This window comes from Nilaparvata lugens, chromosome 1, assembly GCF_014356525.2.
Source record: "Nilaparvata lugens isolate BPH chromosome 1, ASM1435652v1, whole genome shotgun sequence".
Classification (NCBI taxonomy): domain Eukaryota; kingdom Metazoa; phylum Arthropoda; class Insecta; order Hemiptera; family Delphacidae; genus Nilaparvata; species Nilaparvata lugens.
In genome coordinates this window covers 22,888,453-22,914,594 of record NC_052504.1, presented here as the reverse complement: position 1 = coordinate 22,914,594, position 26,142 = coordinate 22,888,453, and the positions used below count along the sequence as shown (strand labels likewise).

The 26,142-nt window shown below is 33.6% G+C and overlaps 3 protein-coding genes across 4 annotated transcripts in view; 2 read left to right on the top strand and 1 right to left on the bottom strand.

The window, feature by feature from the left end:
* Positions 1-14,951, bottom strand: part of LOC111047018 (serine/threonine-protein kinase haspin homolog) — a 34,185-nt gene extending 19,234 nt beyond the window's left edge. Inside the window, exon 1 of one of the 2 annotated variants that reach the window (XM_039422483.1) lies at positions 14,817-14,951. The gene's annotated coding sequence lies outside the window, so the exon portion shown is untranslated. Of the gene's footprint in view, positions 1-3,444; positions 3,519-14,816 lie in introns of those variants that run through there. The other variant, XM_039422493.1, reaches the window with a different exon arrangement.
* Positions 6,093-11,551, top strand: LOC111047033 (transmembrane protein 205). The gene is made up of 4 exons (XM_022332699.2): positions 6,093-7,546; positions 8,517-8,698; positions 9,693-9,850; positions 10,647-11,551. Exons 1-4 carry the CDS (start codon positions 7,299-7,301, stop codon positions 10,944-10,946), a joined length of 888 nt encoding a protein of 295 aa, XP_022188391.2. The 5' UTR covers positions 6,093-7,298; the 3' UTR covers positions 10,947-11,551.
* LOC111047031 (protein ABHD11) lies at positions 12,456-24,603 on the top strand. Its single transcript, XM_022332698.2, has 6 exons — positions 12,456-12,994; positions 19,951-20,098; positions 21,803-21,976; positions 22,809-22,994; positions 23,523-23,713; positions 24,380-24,603. Exons 1-6 carry the CDS (start codon positions 12,879-12,881, stop codon positions 24,513-24,515), a joined length of 951 nt encoding a protein of 316 aa, XP_022188390.2. The 5' UTR covers positions 12,456-12,878; the 3' UTR covers positions 24,516-24,603.
* The last annotated feature ends 1,539 nt before the right edge of the window (positions 24,604-26,142 follow it).

Here is a 26,142-nt window from a genome sequence, read left to right as displayed (position 1 = left end):
TTTTGTGGAGATAATTTTACTGGTGCTGATAGATTTCCTAAATTCGATATTAAAATAAAATATAGGAATCCCATCATTCAAATTTAGAATGAGCAAAAATGTTGCTTGAAAAGATAGTATGAAAACTACGTGAGTTTAAACACATCGCCGCTATTCTTGAGAAAGGTGAAATACGGTGTAACACGTTCCGGATTACTCAGCGTTTCACTGACCTTTGGATTATAGATGGCAATCTTGTCTAATTGGTTTAACCACTTCATTTCCGATTATGAAAGGTACTGTATTTCAACTTCAGCCGCATTGCTATTATTGATATACTATAATTGGGAGAATAGATTAGACGCGTATAGGCTTAAGATTGGGACGAATTGTTAAATAATAAATCATATTTACGCCAAAATTTATTTGCGTTTCCTATTTATGCTTTCTCGTTTTTCGATAACAAAACGACAATAAAGGTTCACAGGTTCAGCTGAGGTCTAGAAATAATAATATTCTTGTGTAAAGATTGTTTCTTTATTGCTTCAGAAAACCTCCAAATATCGACAATTTTCCAGAGTTTTTCTAAACTTTTTTACAGCTTTTTTCTAAAACCAAGTTTAAAAAAAACAGCAGAAAATGATGAAATTTGATGCATTGCACAGGTTAAAGATATATATGTTAGGTCGTACTGTAATTTCGTTAAGTTGAGATTACTTAAAAAATGCGTCATCAAATCGATAAAATTAAATTGCCCCTAATATATCGATAGGTAAAACTGTCATGGCAAAGCACAAACACAATCTGTATGCCTACTAAAGTACATATTATATTCAACTATACAAGTACTTACAGTGAATTTCTCGTAAGACAATAAGAATCACTGAATGTATTATTGCATCGTCGTTAATTAAAATTGAATAGCCTTCGAATATTTTAATATTTTGCAATTAAAACTTTATAATTCTTGTCTATCCTGGCTATCTATCTGTCTATCTTCTTGGCTATCCTGGTTCCTCAAAGATGAACTTTTCTTATGAAGACGTAACAACGGCCCAAGCCCTGCTGGATGTTTCATATTGACTGCCAGTTTATTGTAATAGGCCTTTCAATGATATTGACCTGCACAAACATAGGTCAAGATCGCAATCTAGGCCCAAGACCGTAGCCACTTTAGAACACTTCAGTAATTTTCAGTCCTAACAGTAGAAGCAACTAAAAATATTAGGATTTACACTTTATTTCTAGGATTTTCCTACATTGGAACCGAATTCGTCATCCGACCGACCAAAACAATTTTCATCTATAGACACTTGATGTTGCTGGGAGTCAGTCGGAGTCAGTCTAAGGGCCGAAGCACACGAGGTGTTTTTTCAGACGGCGATATGCCAACCTAATCAGCCAATCGGAGGGTTTCTTGTCCTGTCATGCCGTGCCGACTCGTCTGAAAAACGCCTTGTGTGTTTTAGCCCTTATGCGAACGAAGACGGACGGACGGAATAGGATGGACGTAAAAATTCGATTCCAATGTAGGAATACCATACTAATAGGAGTGAAAGTGATATTGTTATCGATATTCATATTAAATAGTAGCGGCTCGATTGCACAAAAGCCTGTTAAATTTTGATCATGATTAAATACCACGAGAGCCAATCAAAGAAGCCTTCTATTCAAAAAGCTTTTTGCGATTGGTTCTATAGTGAGATCCACGTTATAATTACAGTATTTGATGAACTTTGGTTTTGCTATCCTTGTCTATCATTCGACAAAGCCGGTGGTATTATCCTTTTCTAGGTCCACAACGATGCCAATTATGTTTTTGACAGTGTAGAAATATAATTAATTAATGCAGAGAATCGGCATCGCTATTCTCCTATCTTTATATCTACTGCAATTATAACGTGGACCTCACTATAGTGGCATTTAATAATGAATAAAATTTAACAAACTTTTCTGCAACCGTAGACCAAAGTCTTGAAACTGTCACAAGCATATTATTAGATCAGGTCTATATTGAAATAGGTACCGTATAGGCCCAACACACATTAGAAAATCGGAACGAGTATAGGCTTGGTTATTGTTACGCCCATATCAATATCTATCTGTACCATACATGGGAGAAGAGTACCACCATAATTATAATAGTATGGTAGATGAGTAGATATAATAGTAGTTAAGTTAGGCCTAAACCTAATAATCGGAGCAAAAGTTTCACGATTCTTCTAAACTGGTTTGACGATTTTGAGTAAAGTATTTCCATCCACTTCAATTTTTAATTGAGATTTCTAACCGCTTGGTACTGAATAATTCTATCATATTTATATATAGGATTTAGCAGGATATTAAAAAAATGATTACCCAATAAATAATTCAAACATTTTAAAATAATCAATATTACTCTCCACAGTCCATTAGAAGGTTGAATAAAAGTTCATTTTCTATTTAAAAAGAGTTTAAACAATTTTAAAGGTAGTAGGCCTACGTGCGGGAGATCACATAGGTATTTAGGGTATTCACGTACCGTTAAATTGGCCAGTTTCACACGGCAGAGTCCTCGCTCCTGGAAGATCATATTACTGAAGATCATATTTCATATTTTGCAGCTCTCCTGTGCTTTCACATGGGGATCTTACAAATAAGCCGACAGATCTAACAACTACGACGACGTTTACTCAAAGTATTACTCATCTTTTTTTCTCTAAGTCTAACTTCCTTAAAAATATAGATAGAAGATTTCTGATTTCGGATTTGGATTCAGCGACCCCAAATTCTTTAAGTCCCGTTTTTAAAAATATCCGAAAACAAGGAAGTTATGGCTGTTTTTAATAAAGCTTTCTATTATCATATACGGTAATTATACGGTAAAAACGAACAGGTACTGTACTATACAGTACGTAATACTGTAGCTATTATAATACAACTTACACTGTATTCGTGTAGGAAATTTGTTGGGATATTTATCTTGATTTCTGAAAAATACCCAAAAATAAGGGAGTAAGATAACTTTGAAAAACCAACGTTTTCCTTCCGATTGACAAAACAGATTAAAAATTATTCTAAGACATATTATGTCTTGAACTAAAAACGTGTAACAGATATCCAGATCACTATTCAAACTATCAAGCTTTTCATAAATTTTATTTGTCTCCCCATGGCAGTAGGTTTGCGCCCAACGTTTTCACTTGAACATTTCTGTGACAATTATTAAATTATGAATATAATTAGATGAATTAATTTAGAATGGATAGGCAGTACATTCCTTTGATGTCTAAAAAAATCTTTATGCTGGGATCACCAAAACTTAGTGTAGTTTTTTCTAAATACAGCAATGAATCAATAAGAGAAACTAAAAACATGCTGAAGAAAGCAAGCAAAATTGAAAAACCTATAGTCTAAATAATAGATTTTCAAACTATTCCATAGACCGAGGAAAACAAAATCATATTATAGAAATATCCTACTTACCAAACTTTTTCTGTTGGGAAATGGTAGCTACGAAATCTTCTTTGATCACTCTGCGAGCAGGTCGGTTGCAAACTGCAGTAATCAACAGCTCCACATCAAACTCAGATATCGCGTAATGACAGGAGTCAAAGTCAAGTCAAGTAAACAACTGACAAGTCAACAAGTGTCAACTGGAGAAGTGAGTGAGCAAGCACAGTACTGCCATAATGCGATAAGCATAACCATTGTACCAACTATTCTAAATTATCGTACTGTATTTCGTGAAGCCATGCTTTTTTAAAGCCAGTTACTCAGAAAGCGTTTTTTTTTGTTGTTCGATGTTTTGTCGTCCTTATGAATTCTGTTGAATCAAACATAATGTTATTTAAGAAATTGTGCTGAACCTGTATAAAGAATTCATAGAATTCATAGGAACGGTAAAAAATCAATTTTACGAAAATCGATGTACATGTAACTGGATTTAGAAAATCAATACGATAATGTGTTCTATCACAATTTAATCACAGAAATGTTTAAGTGAAAACGTTGAGCGCAAACCTTCTGCCATGAGGAGACAAATAAATTTATGAAAAGCTTGATAGCTTGAATATTGATCTGATATTTGTTACACGTTTTTAATCTAAGACATACCATAATATGTCTTATTAAGACTAATTTTTAATGTTTCTTCAATCGGCAGGAAAACTTTGGTTTTTCAAAGTTATCTTACTCCCTTATTTTGGGGTATTTTCAGAAATCAAGATAAATATCCTACCAAATTTCCTACACGAATACATTGTACAAGTTGTATTATATAGTTGTATTATAATAAGTTGTATTATAATAGCTACAGTACTTACGTACTGTATAGTACAGTACCTATTCGTTTTTACCGTATAATTATATGATAATAGAAAGCTTTGAGTCACCATGTGAAAGACACGATTTGACTCAATGTACTTTGACAAAAAAACGTGAACACTGTTCAGTGTTCAAGTTGCACGTCTCCTATCGTGTGAAAGTAGCCTATTTTTTACAGTCCTTCTCATCTCGCGAAGGAAGCAGGTTTCGTATTCGCTACATAAGCGAATCCATCTATTCGGAAATCGGTAGTTAGTGCGTTCTGCTATTTTTATCGCCTCTTAAAAAGATGGTTGTAGACATAATTATAGAGGGTTAATTGTCAACGATAAACACACCAAATAAAGACACGAAACACTTGCTTTATGGTGTTCACGTTATAATGGCAGCGTGAAAAGATAGGAGAACAGCTTCGTTGATTCTCCGCCTTCTATAGAATATAACTGATACCGGCATATCTCCTGAAATATCAACTGTTCACTCTTGTTGAAAGTAATCAATTACATTTTATTCGTCAAGAAAATATGTTATTATATGACTATAGCTTACCCGGCGAACTTAGTACCGCCAAAAAGTCAATGTATCTCATGTCACACTTGACTTTATTTGGTGAATCATGTATTTTTTTATTTACAATCAATATTTCCATTTACATCTCAATACGGACTTCCTATGTGCTTAAAACTACCGTTTTAATACCAGTAAGCAATTTCATCACATAATGATGTGTTTATTACAGCTGGTAAGTTTAGATGCTAAATCATATTATCACAACATGATCTTGAATCATGATGATCTTCCCGTTCTACGTTAGCCGCTCGGCCGACAATTTCAAAAACATAGGTCTGTAAAATGGATTATTATTATTATTAGCCCCCCCGCCATAAAAATTTATGGTCAGAAACCATCCCCAATATTCACACAACATATTCCCAAAGTTTCATGCCGTTCTGTCAAGTAGTTTTCGAGTCTATAGGGAACAAACAAACTAATACACAAACAGACATTCATTTTTATATATAGAGAGATTAAATAATAAATTTTCTTTATTACGAATAAATTAATGTTTTGTTCATTAATTATACTTCTACTTTGTTAAGAAACGTTCTGGCTACGCTGCGGAGCTGGAAAATGATAGCGCTATCTGCTTTGTCGAATAATAGACAATGATAGCAACATTATTGTAAATCAATGTCATTATAACGGTGGACTCAACTATAGTCATCTTATCGAATCTTCTACTTCTTGTCATGTTCTTGATTTCACCACCTTACATCATACTTACAGTGACTCTGTAAATATGCAATACTGACTTTGACTTTGACTAACAGAATGATGGCTTATATGCTTACGAGCATGCTTTCTTTCTCAACTAGTTTTTGTGTCATGGACAATCGATAAAGTAAGTTGATGTTGATCTATCAGTGTTTGATTGGATAGAAAACTTAAACCACGGTATTTATTGATGGATAGAGTTATTCTTATTTTGAGGAAATAACTGATTCATTTGGGGATGTTTTTCTGAGATCAATGGATACGCCCTGGGCTTATGCAGGCCTTGTGGCTATATGGGTGATTGGGGAGGATCAGTGCAACTGCAGTTAGGTGGGTTCCAACCGACCAGGATGTTATTTTGCAGATCACAACTGTGTATGTTAGCAAAATATTGTCCTCATAAGCATCAAGAAGTCATCCTACCAAAGAGAAACCAGCAGCATGACTCTTATCTCAATCTGTGCGATAAGATACCGTAGTGATAGTCCTGCTTGCAATGGTAATAACTACCAACAAATAAAGTACTGTACTGTAGAAATTAAAGGTAGTGATGGTTGAACGCGAAATGGAAAAGTATACGCATTATACTCGATTTAAAAATTGACTCAATCAAAAACATTAATTGTTTTTGAAGAAAAAACATTTAATTACCGGCGTACTCTCAATCTAATTTTTAAACACTTACCGCACTCTCATTTTTTTCTCAAACGAATCTTCTAAAATTTTCAACTCTCACACAGGGTTCAGTTGAACTTGGAAGGGTGTTTTGAGAGTACTTTGAAATTTATATAAATTTTACTATAAAATCGACTCTCCTTTAACTTTTCCGAGAACAATTAGGCTACGATTATGCCATCCAATTAGACTTTGATTATTTCAAATATACCTTCGTTCAAGCTGAGAGATTTAACTAAGCCGCATGTGCAATGTTTACGAGGATAATCTAAATAGTTATCAATTTTTTACGAGTTCATCTATATTTTGTGAAGAGAATTAGCAGGATCTTCGTTCTGAAAATTGATAAATTCAGCTTTGAATAAATTCAAATTTTATAAAAAATAAAATGAATTGAAAATACCATATTGGTTGTTAATCAATAAACATGCATTCTATAAATGTTTTTAGTAATGTACGGTAGCCTAAATGATGAAGATGAGGTAATGATTAACTACTGATTATGCTGGATGCTGGGAGCCACTTGTTGAATTCGCGGAAAGGAACCGAAGGAAGTCGGCTATCACCGGCACAAGACTTCTAGATGAGTCATAGTGTAGCTGGATTTAAAAAATAAAAAAGCCGTCTCCAATAAGCTCTATGAATAAATTGCATTGCTAGGAAGAGTCTAGAATGTGCTGGACGGAACCACGGGGTACGTGACTGGAAGGCCTAGACGGCTGATTGATGAGACAGCTTTTAAAAGGCCGAATGTTCTGGTACATTATCGCGGCCGGGTGTCAAGTGGGATTGGCTGAGTTGCGTGTTTGAAGAGAGAGGACAATACTATTCCTTCTCAAGATAGGCCCGCTGTAAATAGTTTGTGTTTCTATTTTAGGTCTTCATTCGGCAGCAACAGAAGTTGGTCGTTTAGTCTTCCTTAAGCGTTGAACGAATCAAGTGCTATTTCTCGTACATAGTGTGACAGAAGAAAGTGATCAGTTACGAGTTAATATTCATTTATAGTAGGTTGTATCTTGAGTTCTTGGTCAGTTTTTCGTGTTTGAAATAAAATTATTGATATTATGTGTGCACGGACAGACGGCTCCAACAAGAAGAGTGAAAGCAGTGATGGTGATGAGACTGTTTATTACTACGACACTCAGCTTCCTCCCAAGCAGCCTCCTGAGGACGTTTCTGAACAGGAGGATCCTGAAGTGGTGTACTCGTACTCCGGCCCCGACACTCTGGCTATTCTCACCTCACACCAGAGAAACGCTCTACAGTTGATACACGATGCTATCGATCGATTCCAAACATCTAATTGCTACAAGTGAGTTGTACTGCATTTTAAAAATCAATATGTTTTCCAACCACAAATCGTCTTTTTCAAAAGAAAAGGGTTCAGCAATGAACTACACAGTATATGATGGAATGTGTTAAGTTAACTCTGTTAACTCTGTAATGTATTTTATCGTGGGTTAGTGGAAGAGGGGGCTCTTATTGCCTCAATTTCGCCCACATCACTTTTGAAAATGTAAAGTTTAAATAAAAGGCATTTATCTATATATCTATTCCACCCTTATGAACTTTTTTCTCTTTTGCTGAGTTATCTTATGAAACATTTCGAAGTCGCCTAAGAATGTAAAATATAAATTAATCCAGTATACTGTATTCGATTTCGGTACATAACCGGTAGGCTATATTGAGTTTTTCCACAAAATATAATCGGCAAGTTATTAATTAATTAATTATTATATAATTTTTATGATTATTCTGATTTTCATTTTCAATAAATATCTCTCAGATATCAAGGCCAAGTATGGAACAAAATTATTTTTGTAATCTGATTGATTAGAATAAAGATCTTTGTAATCTGATGAACAATCCATCGTGCTGATAAAAAATTGTAATTTATTATTGTGAAAAAAGTTTGTTCTTTTTGTTTTTAGCTAGTGAATGATTGAATTTTTTAATATTGATCTATCAATATTGTAATCTGAAATCTATGTTATTATAAGTATTATGAATAATGTATGTATTCGTATGAAAATAACGATTTAATCCAAGTCTATAGTGGCAATTAGCATTGAGTCTTTCTGTAGGATCCATAAAAATATAATGATTTTTTTAACCAAGAACTATAAAAAAATTGTTTAAGATTTCTGTGTGGGAATTGGCATTCTAGCGCTTCCTAATATGATATAATTTAATCTAATTGGATAATTTCTTATTATTATTGGACAATAATATTGTGGAATTGGAAGAAAGAATGGAAAAGAGTTAATATTTTTATGTTTCAGAATTCTATTCAGAACCACTCAGCCAGCCCATGTGATCAGTGTGATATCTGTAGCAACTGTGGCATCCTTGCTGTATTCATCTGAGAAAACTCAATGGAGCTCATCACCTTTCACAATACTCCTCTACTTGGCTGCATTTAGTGTACATTGTGGCTCTCAATTTTGGATGACATTCATATCAGGTAATTGAACAGAATGTCACTTGCTTTTCATCGTGACTTCTCTTAAGTTATCTGTCACATCCAAGATTAAAATACTGCTCTTCGACTTTCTTTTATTTGACTCGTTTACTAGATTTTTCAATGTGTATACAGAATCTTTCTTCAAGATATAGACAAAACCAAGATAGGCTACATATGAAAATAAATTAATATATTTAAACTACTTTGAACGACAAGACTATTCTCCAAACAGGAATAATTTACATTCTATGAATTTTACCAACTCCAGTTCTGTTTTTATTCCAATGAGAGATTCTCTTTAATGTTCAAGAAAATAATTGAAAAATGCATTTCATAAGAAAGAGTGATTAGAATAGATTGTATCCTATTCATCTTGAATTTTTCCTTCGATATGTCGGATAGACATATACCTTAAAGACGGATATACCTTTCTCCAATAATATCAGATACAACGAAACAAAAATTGTATCCAGGCATTGTTAATTATTCGCTCAAATCAAAACTTTTCCTTGAAAAAAGATTCGAATTCAATTCATAAATATTTTTGCTTAGCGTGTACTTTAATAATGTATTATTCTGTGACTTTTCATTTTTGAGAATATTTTTTGTAAATAGAATCATCCGAAATATTTACAACATTGAAATAATGAGAATTAATGGAATTAATAAATCTACCGTACTGGAGAAGTGAAATTCTATTATCCTTTTTTCTAGAATAGACTCATTCTAAAGATGCTATTATCTACCTATTGTCTATTGATTGTAAAAACTCTCCGTATTTGGAATATTCTTCTACAATCAAATTTCAGATGACCAATCCATAAAGTTTGATTTTTTGTGACTCAACAATATTGATAATTTTACTTTAGCTGGTTATGTGCAATGAATATTCCTAATCATCAAAGAATATTTGAAATTCTTTTACCTATATTGTCAACAGGTGATGTGTCAATTTATTTCGTACACAATAATAATAATATTTGATCTTTTCCAGGTTTATCATTGTACTTCAATCTTCCTCGTCACGTGTTTGGCAGGGTGCAAAAAGTATTATTTCCCAAATACTTTGGACTGAATAGTTTCTTGAGTGCTCTGATCCTCATCTCATTCAATCGATTCAGTCACCAATGGGACACAGCTACTATTATTCAGGTAATTGAATTTCCATTGAATACCTTTTGAATCTTATTAGATAAGGTACCGTATATAATAAATAATCATAGTACTGTAAATTATAACAAATCCAACAATATTTTATGAAGTCTAACTTACAGAAAATAGTCTTATGTGCCACAATGACGATTTATTATTTGTTAAATTTTTTCTCCACTCTATTCAATAATTTATTTATTGATTTTTAGTCAATGCACTATTATAATTTAATTTCTTCTCATTTTACATTGCCATTGGAATGGCATATTTTCCAAATTCTCGTAAGACATGCAAAATTAAGATTTGCCAATCTTTGTTTGGTTCTGATAAAAAGTAATTTGGTCAAGTGCCATTGATAATAGTGCAATAACTGAAACTAGTATCTCAAATTGGTTTGATAAATCATTATCAAGTCGTTTTAATTCAATACAGATATCTCGGTTAGAGAATAGGTTTTGCTAGTGAAGAGGACACTGTGATTGGCTGCTAGTTGGATAGAACAAAATAGTGGATTGCAAGAGAAACAGAGCGCATGTGCTCTACAGATAGAGTAAAAACACTTAAAACAGATATCATGACTGAAACAGAACCTCATGACTGAACCATCCTGCATTATTTCCAAACCAGAGCCTACGTTGGTTTTATTCATTCATTCAATGATACACAAAACATGAATCATTAAAATGATTGTGGAAGGACCAACAGGCACAGCCCAAAACTGTTCCTTCCCCGAATCCCAAGTTTCAGTACAAATCAGTTTCTACAAGTTTCCAAATAACTGATAATTTGTTTACAGGAGGTATTGCTGATCTCTTGCTTCGTAATTGAACTGGCAATTCGGCTGTACGCGGTTCCGCCTCTACTGGAGCTGATCACGGCCAAAACAGAGATAGAGCTGACAGCCGGAGTAGGGCAGGAGGTAGGCTACCATGACCTGGGACCCCTCAAGCACTGTCCGCACTACTTGGCAGTGCACTCCTCCTTCCGTCGCGTCCACCTCTATGTTGCCATTGGCAATATCTTATCTCTCGTCTGCACCGCTCTGCACCTTCAGTACATCGCTCAGTACTGGGTAGCCAGGACCGCTTGTCCCTGATTCACTGCTTGCTTTTTTATGAAGCAACATATATTATAGATATATCTATATTATATCTAGTTATATATATTCCATATAATGTCCTATTTATTTCATTTTTAAATTAGTTTAGGACAACTTAGGAACAAATATTTAACTTTCAAGTTAGTTTTATTGCTACTGTAATTTGAATACATTATGTTTTCAATCAATCGTTTGTGACAATGTAGGAAATAATATTCTATTTTAAAATCGTGGTATGTAAAATAATGTTGAAAATTAGTCTTAATACTAAAGACTTGTATAGCGGTAAAATATATTATAACACGCCAAAGACATTTATGATTACTGCAAACCTTTAAAAACTTGCTAGTTACAAAAACTGTCATCTAATAACTCTTATTTAGACTATAATTTTTCTATAGAATATAGATGTGTATAAGTTATAAAATAGCTATATTACAAATTCATTTTATACGAAACTGTATGATATTATAGTTTGTTTGAATGTATTACAATGGTAACTGTATGTCAATATTTATTTATAATATATTTTTAGCAAAATAATTCAAGAATTTGAAGCAAGATGATTCGCACTTATTTAATAAAGACAAATAATTATCAGAATGTTTCCATATTTTTCTTATTGACCTTGATAATTTCCTAATTGCTCAAGTACCTATCTTGAATAGATGCATCGATGATTACCGTGCCCTTTATAATGTTATTTAATTTTTTCATACCATGAGCAGTTGACATTATATACTTGATCTATGTCTGCACAATGATCTGAAAACTTTTTTAAAGAAAGTCATAAAGTGCTACAGTACGGTAGTGTGTATTGGTAATATTTCTGGGTAGTGGAAACACGAAATTGTTGCAATAAATCTCTAATTTGCGAAATATGGATGATTAGTCGATTTCAGAAGCTATAATTCCATACTATTTTTAATCTTTGAAGATGATTTACTACGGTACTCTGAGGTTAACACTGGAAGGTATACTTTAGTAATTTTTCTGTATGAGATTACCTTTTTGTTCTACAAAGAAAAATATTGCTCAGACCGCGTCTAGAACTTAAACCAACTTAAAAACATATATCATGGCTGACAGTATTTTTTTCTGTTACATAAACATGGTTCATACAGCTTATAAACCTATAGTCGTAAAAAATACAAATGTATCCTTTTACGTTTGTATATTTGTGTTCCTTCAAGTATACATTTCTAAACAATATTAAGATACTGTACAATCTTCTAAATAATTGATACCCAACCGAAATCATCAACATTACATTCATCAATAACAAAATCTTTAAATTTTTCAATTGAAACAGTGATATTAATATTGAAATTAGCTTGAGTGTTGACAATTTTGATAATTCAGACTCCAGAGGGATGAGAATTCTCTTTGATTCGCTGATACCAAGGTACCTAGTATTCTAGGTACATTGGCTTATACGGTCACTGTGATACGGTCCTTAGACCAGTTATAGAACTTGTGATACGGAGATACGGTCACATACGGTTTTTCATATTTTTGTCACGGTGTCGCGGTTTTTTACATATAAGCTGTGCCAACATTTGAATAATAAAATAGAATTTAGTTGGAGAAATCCATGCAATTCTTAGTTCAATGAGGAGAAAAAAGAATAGTTAAGAAAAAAATGAAATCCAAAATTATTTGACACTTATATTTAAATACTTTTAAATAATTGAAAAAGGTTATACAATGTAAAGTCGAGAGTACTCAGCTGTTTAGTCGCTGAAGCTGTCTGCTGAAAAATCGGCGTTCTTGCTCTTGGAAAAATATTAACCTCTCTTTAAGAATATCATGTTTTTGTACCATAATTTCTAAGATTTGATGATTATTGTTTTTGTTTATCACTTGTTTAATAAATTATAAAATCTAGTGCGTTTATATTATCAAGTGCCGTGTTCTTTCATCTTTACAATGAGAAAAATAACAATTGTTGGTCAAATGATTTCAAAAAATTATAAGTTCCTATGCCCATTACTTTCTTGTTGTGAGAGCAATAAAATTAGAAGATTTTTGAGCAATGAAAACAGGTAGGTACCTATCTTAAAGTTTAATTCAATAATAGATTATAAGTATCTTAATTATATGCATATTCATTCATTCAGTCGTATGGTCCGACGCCAACATCAGCCTTGAAATTCTTTTTTTTCTTTTCAGGAAATAAATAATAATCAGGTCTTAGACCCTCGTCTCTAAAACATATAAAAGTTTCAGTCCTAGCCTGAAAAGGTCTATGACAGGGTGCCCAGGCAAGAGATTTGGCGAAGTATGAGAGGAAAAGGTGTACCAGAGAAGTATATTCGATTGGTGCAGGAGATGTACAAGGGAGCCATCACTCGAGTGAGAACCAGTGTGGAAAGGACCTAAGAGTTTCATGTGCAAGTTGGCCTTCACCAGGGTTCAGCACTTAGCCCATATCTGTTTGATCTGCTCATGGGTGCATGTGTCAAGAAGCCAGCACCATGGTGCATACTATTTGCAGATGACATCGTGCTCTGTGAACCTACCAAAGATCAGTTGGAAGAAGGGGTGGAAAGCTGGAGGAAGACTTTGGAGGAAAGGGGACTGAAAATTAGCCGATCAAAAACAGAGTACCGTACATGGTATTGGGAAACAATGATTGGCTACCCTTACAGCTTGAAGGAAACCAACTCCAACTAGTTGCAAGTTTCAAGTACCTGGGTTCAAGTGTACAGAGAGATGGAGAGCTTGATTTAGAAATACAGCATGAACTGGAGAAAAATGAGTGGTGTGGGTTCAAGTGTACAGAGAGATGGAGAGCTTGATTTAGAAATACAGCATAGAATAAATTGTGGATGGATGAACTGGAGAAAAATGAGTGGTGCTATTTGTGATAAGAGAGTGAATTGTCAAATGAAGGGAAAAGTTTATAGATCAGTTGTGAGGCCAGCTATGCTGTATGGAACAGAAACATTTCAAAGAAACAGGAATGAAAGATGGAAGTGACTGAGATAAGAATGTTAAGATAGATGTGTGAGGTTACAAGAGATAAAATAAGAAATGAATTGATTAGAGGCACTGTAAAAGTTGGACCACTGGGAAAGAAAATGCAGGAGACAAGGTGGTTTGGGCATGTACAGCAACGGGAGGAGGATTATGTTGGACGAAGAGTGCAGGATTTGGTTTTGATGGTGTGAGAGGACGAGGTAGACCTAGGATGAGGTGGGGAGATAGAATAGCGGCCGACTTGCGGGAGAGTGGTTGGGGGAGAGAGGAAGCATTGGATAGGGCTTTGTGGAGAGGCAGACTAATAGAAATGAATGCCGACCCCATTTAAATGGGATAAGGCACAGCCAAAGAAGAAGAAGAAGAGTCCTAGCCTGAAAATAAAAATATTCAGTTCTTCTTCCAGTCACTCACAATTCTATGCATATTGACTATTTGCAATAGAAATGAGAAACAGTATGATATGGGGTTGTATCCTCCCCCGAACATGGATATTTTTTGGGCTGGATCAGCTACAGAAATCCGCCTTTCTATGTCATATTTTCATGATTGTAGTTGAAAAGTGTCACTGCTTTTTATATAGTAGTTCATATCATTAAACAAGCAATAACATTACAGTACTTAAGCTGCATTCTGCAGCTTTCTCTACAGAGTAGACTACCCCCAAAATTTCCGAGTTATGATCAATAGGAGTAGTTTCTACCGTGAATAGGGGGACTCATCCCCCAATATCTGAAAAAATGGTTTTATCACTTGAAATTTTACAATGTTATAACTTTTCCATGTTCATATTATTGAATAATAGATTGGCAGGCCTGATCTGCCTGTAATAATACGTAGTTTGATTTGTTCTCTAATATTTTCAATTAAACTAATTTTACTTACGTTCGAAGTTATTAAGTGCTGTTTTGCGAAGAATGTGAAATAGCGTTTTCCCAGGGAAGGCTGAAACGGTTTCGGTGGCCGTATGATTTTCTTTTCGTAAACGATTTGTTGGCTTGTCTGGATTTTAACTCACTCTTTGTGCCGGATGAACATTGCATTAACGGTAAAGTGACGTGAATTTTGTTACAATCTTGTGCATGTTTGATGAACAACGTCTACCTCTGAGCGTGTTGTGATCATATTGCCGGCAAGCAGTCAACGAAGATTCAACAATAAACTTGGTGCGATAAGATAAAAATTAAAGTTTAGCCTCCTACCGGCGCTAGAGCGTTTGATTATCACCTGTTGACATTATTGTTTGCTTACACCGATATCCTAGCAACGATCTAAGCGCAATTTTTGAATTTCAAAATGAATGAACGCTTAGTGACCCAAATTAGACGCGAAAAAGTAAATAGTGACGAACAGAGATTGGAACTCAGTGATTTAAAAAACGAACTGTGCAACGACTTGGTTATTGATTTCGCTATAAATATCAGAAGTTCACTTGCGAGTATTGCAGATATATCAACGGAAAATGCTGTCGCTGACGTAATACCGCATATTATTGAAGTGCTAAATAAGTTGGACAATGTAATTTCAGACAATAGTGACCTAAGAAAAATGCTCACAGATATATCAGATGAAAATGAATCGATTGCTAGGCTTCTGAAAGAAGAGAAGAATAAAAGAAAGGAACATTTTGAGGACTCTTTAGTGTATGAGGAGTGGGCTGAGAAAGAGAATACAATGTTGAAAACTAGTATTGAGTTTCTTGAGGCGGAAATAAAAATTTTGAAAGAGGATCTATTAAACAAAACTGCGATAATTGACGAAATAAATAATCAAAATAATTTAATGGGACGACGAAATGATTTCAATAATCTTAGTATAAACCATCCTCAAAACGATTTCATTAGGCCTAGAATTACGAACAAATCTAAAGCCCTTCATAGAGAGTCGAATGCTATTCCAGTGAATAATAGATTTGCCCTGCTTTCTACGGAGGATTCGTCAGTTTCTGCATGTGGGTCGTATGTAAATGAATGCATGATGGGAACGGAGGGCCACCTGTGTGCAGAGACAACGCCAGTGAACCGAAATAAAAAAGAAAACAATTAGATATCAAGGAAAGCGAAAATGAGACTGAAAAACTATTTACAGAAAGGAAGAAGAAAAGATTGACAGTTTTATCTGATAGTCAAGGAAAATAGCTAAGTAGATACCTGACAAATCTAGGAGATGAATTTGACATTTTTGTATATTCGAAACCAGGAGCAAAACTCAAAACACATAGTTCAAGACGGTTTTAATTTTATTAGTGATTTCACAGAGAAGGACACTGTTATTCTGATGGGGGGAACCAATGATTGTCATCGTAATGAACCTTATCAATTGACTGTACTTCAGGGATTAGAAACACTTTTGAGATACAAGCTAAAAACTAACATTCATGTTTGCAGTATTCCTCACAGATACGATGAACCTGAACTCAACAAAAGTATCTTTCATGCTAACTCCATTTTATCAAAGACTTTGAATGATTACAAAGGTGAACTCGGTCTTAGCTTCAAAGATATAAACTGCTTTCTCAAGAGATGGCATTTTGCCAAACATGGTCTTCATCTAAACAGACGAGGAAAGGCGGTGTTGGCAAATCATCTACTGACGCAGGTCACAAAGAGGACTATAATTGATGGCGACAGGATCAACTCTAAGATGACTGGTGAGAGACTACGAGTAGGCCTAGATGCAGTCCCAGCCCAGACTCCGGATTCGGTCCACAACTCTATGATAGAGAACAGTCATGACTCGCCCAAACCAACACAAAAAACAATCCCAGAAAAAGTGCACTATCCTGAAACTAGCCCTGTGAACTTTAATGTTGTAGGAGTCAATGATAGTGACATTGAAAGTATATCATCTGATTCTGTTGATGTAAATTTTTTAGGAATGGACGAAATATACAAAATAATCAACTGAATATATTACTCTGGAATGTACAGGGAATAACACAAATTAACAAACTAGATGAAATTAATTTATTCTTTGAAAATTTAAATGTTAGGCCTCATATTATCTGTCTGTCTGAGCACTGGGTGAGAGATGGTGACTTATTTCTATTAAATAAATTCCATAACTTCAAACTTATTTCAAATTTCTGTAGATCTGAGAAAATTAGAGGAGGTTCTTGTATACTAGTTAGGCAGGATATAGATTGTGAACCAATCAAAGATTGTACAAAGTTCAATCTAGAGCAATATTTTGAATGCTGCGGTATTAAAATAACAGGGTTTTTGAACATTGTTGTCATAAATATTTATAGACCACCTATAAATTCCAAACTCTCATTAAATAAATTTTTTGATCGTCTTAGTGGGCTGTTAGAGTTATGCTCCAGAAAATTTCCAAGACACAAACTAATAATAAGTGGAGATTTTAATATAGATACCCTGAAAAACTCACTTCCCTGTTCAAGGCTAAGTGAAGTGCTAAGCTCTTATAATTTAACCCTACATTTTACACAGGCAACTAGGATTGCAAAGGACTCTCTGACATGCATAGATAATATAGCATCAGACTCAGCAATAAACAAACTAATGTGTAAAAATTCAATAATTGAAACTTGTTTGTCCGATCACACAGCACAGTTAGTTCAGTTTCCTTATAATACATTGACGTCTTTTAAATCATTTCAATTAAACTCAAAAAATTCAAAAAAATTTACAAAACTTATAAGAATATTTTCTAAACAGAACATCTCCAAATTCAAGCTTTTCTTGGACCAAGAAGACTGGACAGACCTATATAATATGCTCAGTATAACGTCTAATTCTAATACTCTATACAAGGTGTTCATTCGAATAGTACTATCACACTTTGAGGAATCTTTTCCTAAAAGATGTACAACAAAAAAAGTAGCGCACAAGAAATTAAAGGATGGGTCACACCAGGGATTCGTATATCATGTGCGAGGGCCAGAGAATTGCATAACCAGACTAAAAATAATAACAATTTTGAATTTTTGCAATATTTCAAAAATTATAAGAGAGTCCTTAACAGATGTATCAGAGCTGCAAAAATAAAATATAATAGCAACAAAATAAAGAATGCATCTAACAAAACTAAAATGGCCTGGAAGATTGTTCGGGAGGAAACAAATATCAAACAAGATGATAGAGAGCTAACAAAGGTATTTCCCAATAAAAATATAGATGATATTTTGAATTCTTTCAATGAACATTTTATAAACGTTTGTAGCACACTAAATCTTATTCCGGACATACACAAAGCTCTAAACTATTGTAGAAAATATCCAAAATCAAATAACTTGCTCATATCTTTAGAACCAGTTACTGAAAAAGAGATAATTGAATTAGTTAAAAAATAAATTTATCTAAAACACCTGGCTGGGATGAATTTCCTCCATTCCTGCTCAGAATTTGTGTGTTATCATTAGCAAAGCCAATGGTGTCTCTGATTAATTCTTCATTTAGAAGTGGAGTGTTTCCGGACTTTCTAAAATATTCAACCGTGATACCAATATTTAAAACGGGCGATGAAAGCGAATTCAGTAATTACAGACCAATTGCTATTTTATCAGCATTTTCTAAAATTTATGAAATGGCAGCTGCTTCCAGATTAATTAAATTTTGTGACATGAACAACTTACTTCACACGGATCAGTACGGTTTTCGTAAGGGCAGGAATACAACTGGGGCCATTTATGAATTCATATCAAGTCTCTCATTGGCTGTTGATGGATCGCAGTTTGTTGCCGGCATCTTCTGCGATTTATCAAAGGCATTCGAATGTGTGAATCATACTATTTTGTTGGAAAAGCTTCGCTGTTATGTTGGGACAGCCTTCAATTGGTTTAGCTCTTACTTGAATAATAGACAACAATGTGTGAAAGATAAAGAATCACTTAGGTCTTCTACCTTTTCAAAAATAACGAATGGAGTACCTCAAGGATCAATACTTGGGCCTCTATTATTCATCATCTATGTAAACGATTTCCCTGAGTCAGTTTCCCAATCAAGACTTATAATGTTTGCTGACCGCATTAATATCAGACAAAAATCACAAAACTCTAGCTGGTAACATAAAAAAAGACCTGGAAAACATAACTGATTGGCTCAAAGCAAATGGCCTCTCTCTCAACTACAGTAAAACTTATCAGATGGAATTTAGTTACAGAAGAACCAACTTGAGAAGTTTTCTCCCTCTTTATGATAATGGACTAAAAACAGCTAAATCTTTAAAATTCCTAGGAGTTACAATAGATGAGGGACTAAATTGGAAAGAACATATAAAAAATCTCACGACGAAGTTGAACCGTGCATATTATGTTATTCTCAAGCTATCTCATTCAGTTGATAGAAATACACTCATCACCGTATACTATGCCTATGTCTATTCCCACCTATGCTATGGAAATATTTTCTGGGGAAACTCGACTGACAGCTATAAAATATTTTTAATTCAAAAAAGATCATTAGGGTGGTTTTTGGTTTAAGAGCTAGAGATACATGCAAATCTATTTTTCGGGAATCGAAGATCCTCACTCTGCCTGCCATCTACATATTTCATTTGTTAATATTCATAAAGAGTAATATCCATAAATTTAATTTTTGCACAGACAGACATAACTATTCTACGCGTAATCAGAGCTTGATATTATACCCTATTCACAGACATGCCTCTTACGAAAGAAACCCTTCTTATTCAGGAATAAAATTGTATAATAATAAGTTACCCGAGGCCATCCGTAAAATTGATTCATTGCCGCTGTTCAAAAAAACTATCAAGTCAATGTTAACTGAGAGTCTACTACTCAGTGGCAGAGTTTATTGTTGATAGATTTTGATTTATTCTATTATTGTGAATAGTTCTATAACTGTGACTTGAAATGTTATCGATTTTATTTTATGATTCTATCATATATGTTATTGTATTTTCTTGTATGTACCTATATATTATTATATCTGACAATTTACGTATCAAACGGGAATATTCCCGGACATGATGTTATGTAATGATGAGTAATAATAAATAATAAAAATATAATACTGTTAATATACTCTTATTTCAGATCAGGCCCAATTAAAATGTCATATAAAGAGTTTGGAGAATCACACACAACGTCCGATGTACCTATAGTCATCATGCATGGTCTATTTGGTTCAAAAATGAATTGGAATTATGTATCAAAAGAAATTCATACAGCCTTGCAAAGAAAGGTTTGGATCATTAGGCTTGTAAAGAATTCCTTTAATATTCTAGTTTCTAGTCTACAATAATCATTTTCATTGCGGATTATGCCCACCTGAAATTTCAGCATGCGCGTGGGTAATGGAAATTGAGAGGGTGATGAGATGATCAAACGTCCATGCCTACTGGCGGGATTCGACTAGGTATCGCTTGTAGACTAAAAGGTTCAATGCCATTACGCCTTGGTTATTTTGGCTAACCTGGCATATTTATTATTTTATAATTACAGTATACACAGTTATATAGTATGTGTAGTATTGCTAATGTACTGATCACACAATATGTCCTCATACACCAGATCACAATTACCTACTTCTTGCTGTTTATTTGAAAAGATAGAAACATAGATAAGGACTATACGAGCGTCTTAAATGCGCTGAATTGTTTTGCTCGTTAGGGTGTGATTATATTGAGTCACCTAGGGTCACTGTTTATGACTTATCGAATTGAGAACTGAGTTTGGGACTTTATTTGGGGATTGAGTTTAGAGATTTTTACATAAATTTTGATGTGAAGTTCCATTAGAAGTCGAGAACAATCTCTGGAACTTATAACGTTCTAAAATTGATAATGTTAGTATACAGTATTAAATTTTTCACATTTTTTTGTAAAATGCGCATGGAACGCATGTGCAAGTGCACGTCGAATCATGCATGAGCCGAAAAAACATATGATAGTGCCATTGAAACACATTGTGACTTGTATTTTTCTGCTCACACTGAACGCAACTAACACAAATTGTGCAAGCTTGCAGTGCTTGCTATTGCTCTTCCAAGATTTTGTTTCTCATCTGCACACTTGGTTATGCATAACCAAGCTTGCACTTGTACAAATATGCATTTAATGTGATCACACCCTTAGCCTGATGAATTGTTTCTTATGAAGTGTACTATACGAGTGTAATATTCGATTAGACGCCATACATTAATATTGGATTGGATTAGAGGCCATGCATTCTAAAAAAAGCGAAATAAATTCAGCGGTTCTAAGACGCTCATATAGTTGAGGCCTGAAGTAGGCTGTGTTATCGGTCCTCGTAGCATAGTTGGAAGAGCTGAGTATATTTTACTATATTAATATAATACCTACTGTAAAGTTGAAGAAATATTATCGTACTGAAGCTCTACTGTATAGAGGTAATAATTTTTGTAATTACAATTTAATTCAACTTCCTTGGATTTTTTCATCAAATATGTTTTAAAAAGTATTTTCCAGTACTTCATTCAATTCTGATTCTATAGTAAACATTAAATTAACAATATAAATTTAAAGTGTTATTCATTGTGTAATTGTTGAGATTTCAATTATATAATAATTGCAATTTAATATATTACAATGGTTGCTTTTTTAAATGATTACATAGAAATGGGTGAGTGTTGATCTATGTCTTGAAATTTGTTAGTAGAAACATCTCTAATCAACCTGTGGAATTGTTTTCAATCTCAGTTCATAAGAACGTCATAGAAATCGAAATACAATACTATTGCAAAATTTAGTCATAATATAGAGGTATCAAGGTACGGTATTCAATTTTATAACTGTTCCAATTTAATATTTCAATTATAAGAATCTTTACAAGAGTCTCTAATAAGAAAAAACTTAAAAATAGGTTGTAATAATAATGTATTTATATTCGTATAGAAAAATTGATAAATTTATTTTCTTGTTGATAGGTGTTCACTGTCGATGCACGGAATCACGGTGACAGCCCGCATACACCAGATCACAGTTATCTACTTCTTGCTCAAGATTTGAAAGCATTTCTTCAAGAAAGAAACATTGATAAAGCTGTCCTGATTGGCCATAGCATGGGTGGAAGAGCTGTGATGTATTTCACTCTTACAAACGTGAGGCTTCATGATACACCCTCCGATTCAACATATTTTTTGCAGATCTCAATTCAATCCATCAAAAAACTTTATGGGATTATAATTTATTGTTCTTATTCAATCAGCTATTTAACTATTGTTTACGACTTACGATAATACGAGGATTTGTTGACGGATAAACAAATCAATAATAATATGGTATTAGCCTGTCTGGCTCAGATCTTCTGTTATTGGAATACCTATGAGATACTATATGAGTAAAATTTAAATTTACCAAAAACATTGATACTACAAGCCTAAGTTGAATATCAATTTAACGATCACTATATTAGTTTAAGATCACTTCATGATCACTATTGTTAATTTGTAAAGGAACTAATCAACAACTTGCAGTAGCTGAAATACATTTCAGGCTTTTCAGGAAGTTCTTGAGCATATTTTCAATGATTATTCTAATCAATTTTTCCGATTTGTAAACATAACTCATTATGCAAAGTGAGTCATATGGTATGGAAACCTTTCTATAAGTGGAGACTGTAGATATAATACTGCAACTTTCAGGATAAGTTATTGGTCGAATACTCTACCGTACAACTTGACATACAACTGAATATTAACCCTTCATAAGAGGGTGACTCAGGGGTTGTAACTAAAATAATTTAAATGTAAACACCCATTGTGTGGTACATCATTTTAATGTAGTAGTAACTGTATTTTTTTATGTAGTTGAAACAACATTATTTCTTTTCTTATCAATTCTAAAAATGTCTGTTTTATTCATGTTAGTGTACGAGTATGAGCTCTGTAATTACAGTAATTAAAATACTGTATAACATTTTGATTGTTTTAGCCGCATCTAGTTGACCGACTAGTAGTATGCGACATTTCACCAGTTGGCACTGGTCGTGGGTTCCAAGAAATGAACGATATCATCCAAGCAATAAGGGATGTCAATCTGAACGAACTAGCAAATCTGAAGAATATTTCCCAAGCCAGAATGAGAGCAGAGAAACTAATAACAGAAAAATTGAAACTGGTAATTCAATTCTCATCCTTACAATACTACATTAGAGAAAATGTTGAAATTGTCTCTCTTCAGACCTCTTTATTAGACAAGCTATTTATAGGAACCATTGTTTTTGTACTTGTTATGTGAATCACTTTTATATTATAAATATATCTTCTCACATGATTTGCAATACGTTTAATCTAGAAAGAACGCGAAATAACGAATTGTTGTATCCAGAAAGACTAGGGTTTTTAGAGTGCATCAATAAACTTGTCGTTTGAATCGCATATTCAATTTTCCCCACACTCTTGCAAATTTTCTGATTTCATCTGCAATTAGTTCGCAAAATATAACGTCTACACGTTATTTATTCACAAAGGAGAGTTTTAACAACTATTTTGTTATGAAACCCCGTTCAATAATATAATGAGAAATTTGTATTAATTTCTAATAGCTTCTAATATTTTAAATACTTTTTAAGAAAAAATTTCTTTTTATTAAATATATATCCATTTCCTTCTTTTCTAGTTTTCAATTGTTTTTCTTTGATTTTAGGATAGAAGAATAGCCAACTATCTAGTAACTAATTTGAGGGAAGATGGATCAGGAGGCTATTCATGGAGAGTAAATCTAGATGCTATTCATAAGAATTACGATCCCCATATCACCGTATTTCCACTACCAGAAAATGCACACTACGATGGACAAACCCTGTTCGTTGTTGGAAAACAGGGTGATTTTGTCAAGTGAGTAAATTCATTTATATTATTATAATTTATTATAAAAACAAGGTTAGTGATGCATATTGAAGATTCCAATAATTGATATTTGCATAAAAGAGTTGGCAACTTCACTGAATCCTACCTTTTCAGAAATGCATTAAGAAAAAACATTTATAAAAGACACATGCGTGATACGGTAACTCATGACACGTTAATTTGACATAAAGTAGATCTCATTCAAGTTTCTGGTTCATTTGTAAGAAAGTTTATATCAACTTTACACATTTTTGCAACAAACTTTCAATACTAGCTTCTTTAATTAAAGCAAGCATTGCATTTCATTTGCATGAAGAGCTCTTGATGAAATGACAAGTCTACAAAACAGTAAACTGAACCCAATTTAGTCCCTTGTACCTAGCCTTGAGGTTTAGATTTTTTGTAGGTAGAGAAGATTAATTGTGGCCCCTGGCCATCCCGTCTATTTTTGGGGTAAGGGTGAGGAACTTGGTACTTCTTGTCACCAAGACTGATTTTTTTCACTTTCAACGAGCGTTTGAGGGGTCACACTTATCTCGCAGCCTCTGCTAGGTGTGATGTTTTTTTTCGGTAGCTACTTGACTAATCCACTGAAACTATTTACAGAAAGGTTTGTTTGCTTGCCAACTTATTGGCTTATCTATTTTTTTGCAGACCAGAAGAGCACGACGAAATCAGAAGGATATTTCCCAAAGTGAAATTCTTGGAATTGGATGCTGGTCATTGGGTTCATGCAGATAAACCGCAGGAATTTATTGCAGGCGTTTGCGATTTTCTCAAAAGCAGCTGAAGATTATGTTATAGGACTTGATACACTCATATCCTAGTCACAAGTTATATGTTACATTTTTAAAAATTATATTTTTGTTGAATTGTAATATTTTTAAATACTTACTTATTCCTCAGCTCTACAGGTCGTACAACCCTTGGCCTCCCTCACAAAGCCTCTTCATCTCCCCCGATCCTCTGCCTGCCTTTTCCAGTTGCGAACTCCAAGCGTTCTCAAATCCTGCTCCACATCATCTGGCCATCTATTCCTTAGCCTTCCTTTACTTTCCAAATACAGGTATAAAACTATATTGAACCAATAAATAAAAAACTATTTGAACCAATCCCGATTTTTCCCAACATTCCATGGTGCAAAGCTGGTTTTATGTATGTACTAGTCTGTACGCGTGCCTCGCACGGAACTTTCACCCTGTAAAATGGGGTATATTTACATTTATGGTATATCCCATATTTACATTTGCTTATTATTATGTATGTTTGAAAAAGAGCTGCAAATCTCAATTTGTCATAAAATAATAGGTCAAAATCAGATCATTCCGGATATTATTCAATTTAACAATGCTGCTTAAGCAGTGATGCAAAACGACCTCGTCTATTACAATCAGCGGTTCACATTTCAAATATATACTACATTACATTTCGAACCGTTGTCATACAGTTTATTAATTTAGGGTTTCGTTTCTGTGATAGCGGCACGGCCGACGATTAAAATTATTATTTTCAACTTCAAATCGTACCTACTCATTTATTAAAACTGAAAATACTGCAGGTCTACTGTAGTAGGCACTGTACTTACAGAAAGTTTACTACACTGTAAAATCATAATGAAAGGTTCCTGTTTTTGTTTGCATGTTTTTAATCGTTGCTATTAGTTTTTATTGTGATATTCACTTTCTTGGTAAGGGCTACTCGTATTTTTAATTTTTATATTTCTGAACAGCACCTCGCTTTTACTTTTCTCGCAATTTGGATAGGATCTTTAAAATAACATAATGCTAAACCCTATTTTCCTCATCATAATGTGAGGATAAAAAGGATGAGCCATTTCGATAAATAATGGGAGTTGCTATTTAAAATCTTTGAATTACCATTCTGATCTACCATCTCCTAAATATATAGTAAGATTCACTTTTAAGTCAATGAAAATTATAGGATATCATAGTTGCCAGGTTTATTTTTTCACCATCTCCTATAGTAGATATCTGTGATTTAGGTCAGCTGATATCTCAAATACCGTATATCATAATTATTCACCAAGAAAATCTTTCAAGACAAATGAATCAAGTTTCATAATTGAGATTAATAAATATTATGATTCATAATATTTTTTATAGCCTACAAACTTCTTAAAATGCATGAATTCAGGGCTACTTATATGTATTTATAAAATATAATTATAGTACCATCTTCACTGGTGTGGATCACTGAAACTAGTTGTTATAATTTGTATTTTTAATCTATTATTCTATTAATTTCAATAAAGGATACTATAATTATATTTTATAAAAAAAGCCTACAAACTATTTGGAAACGGTGCGAAGTTGCAAAAGGATAGAGCCATCCGTTTTGTCTAATGACAGTCAAGGATAGGAAACCAATTTTGAATTCTGTATTGTTATCTCGAGTGA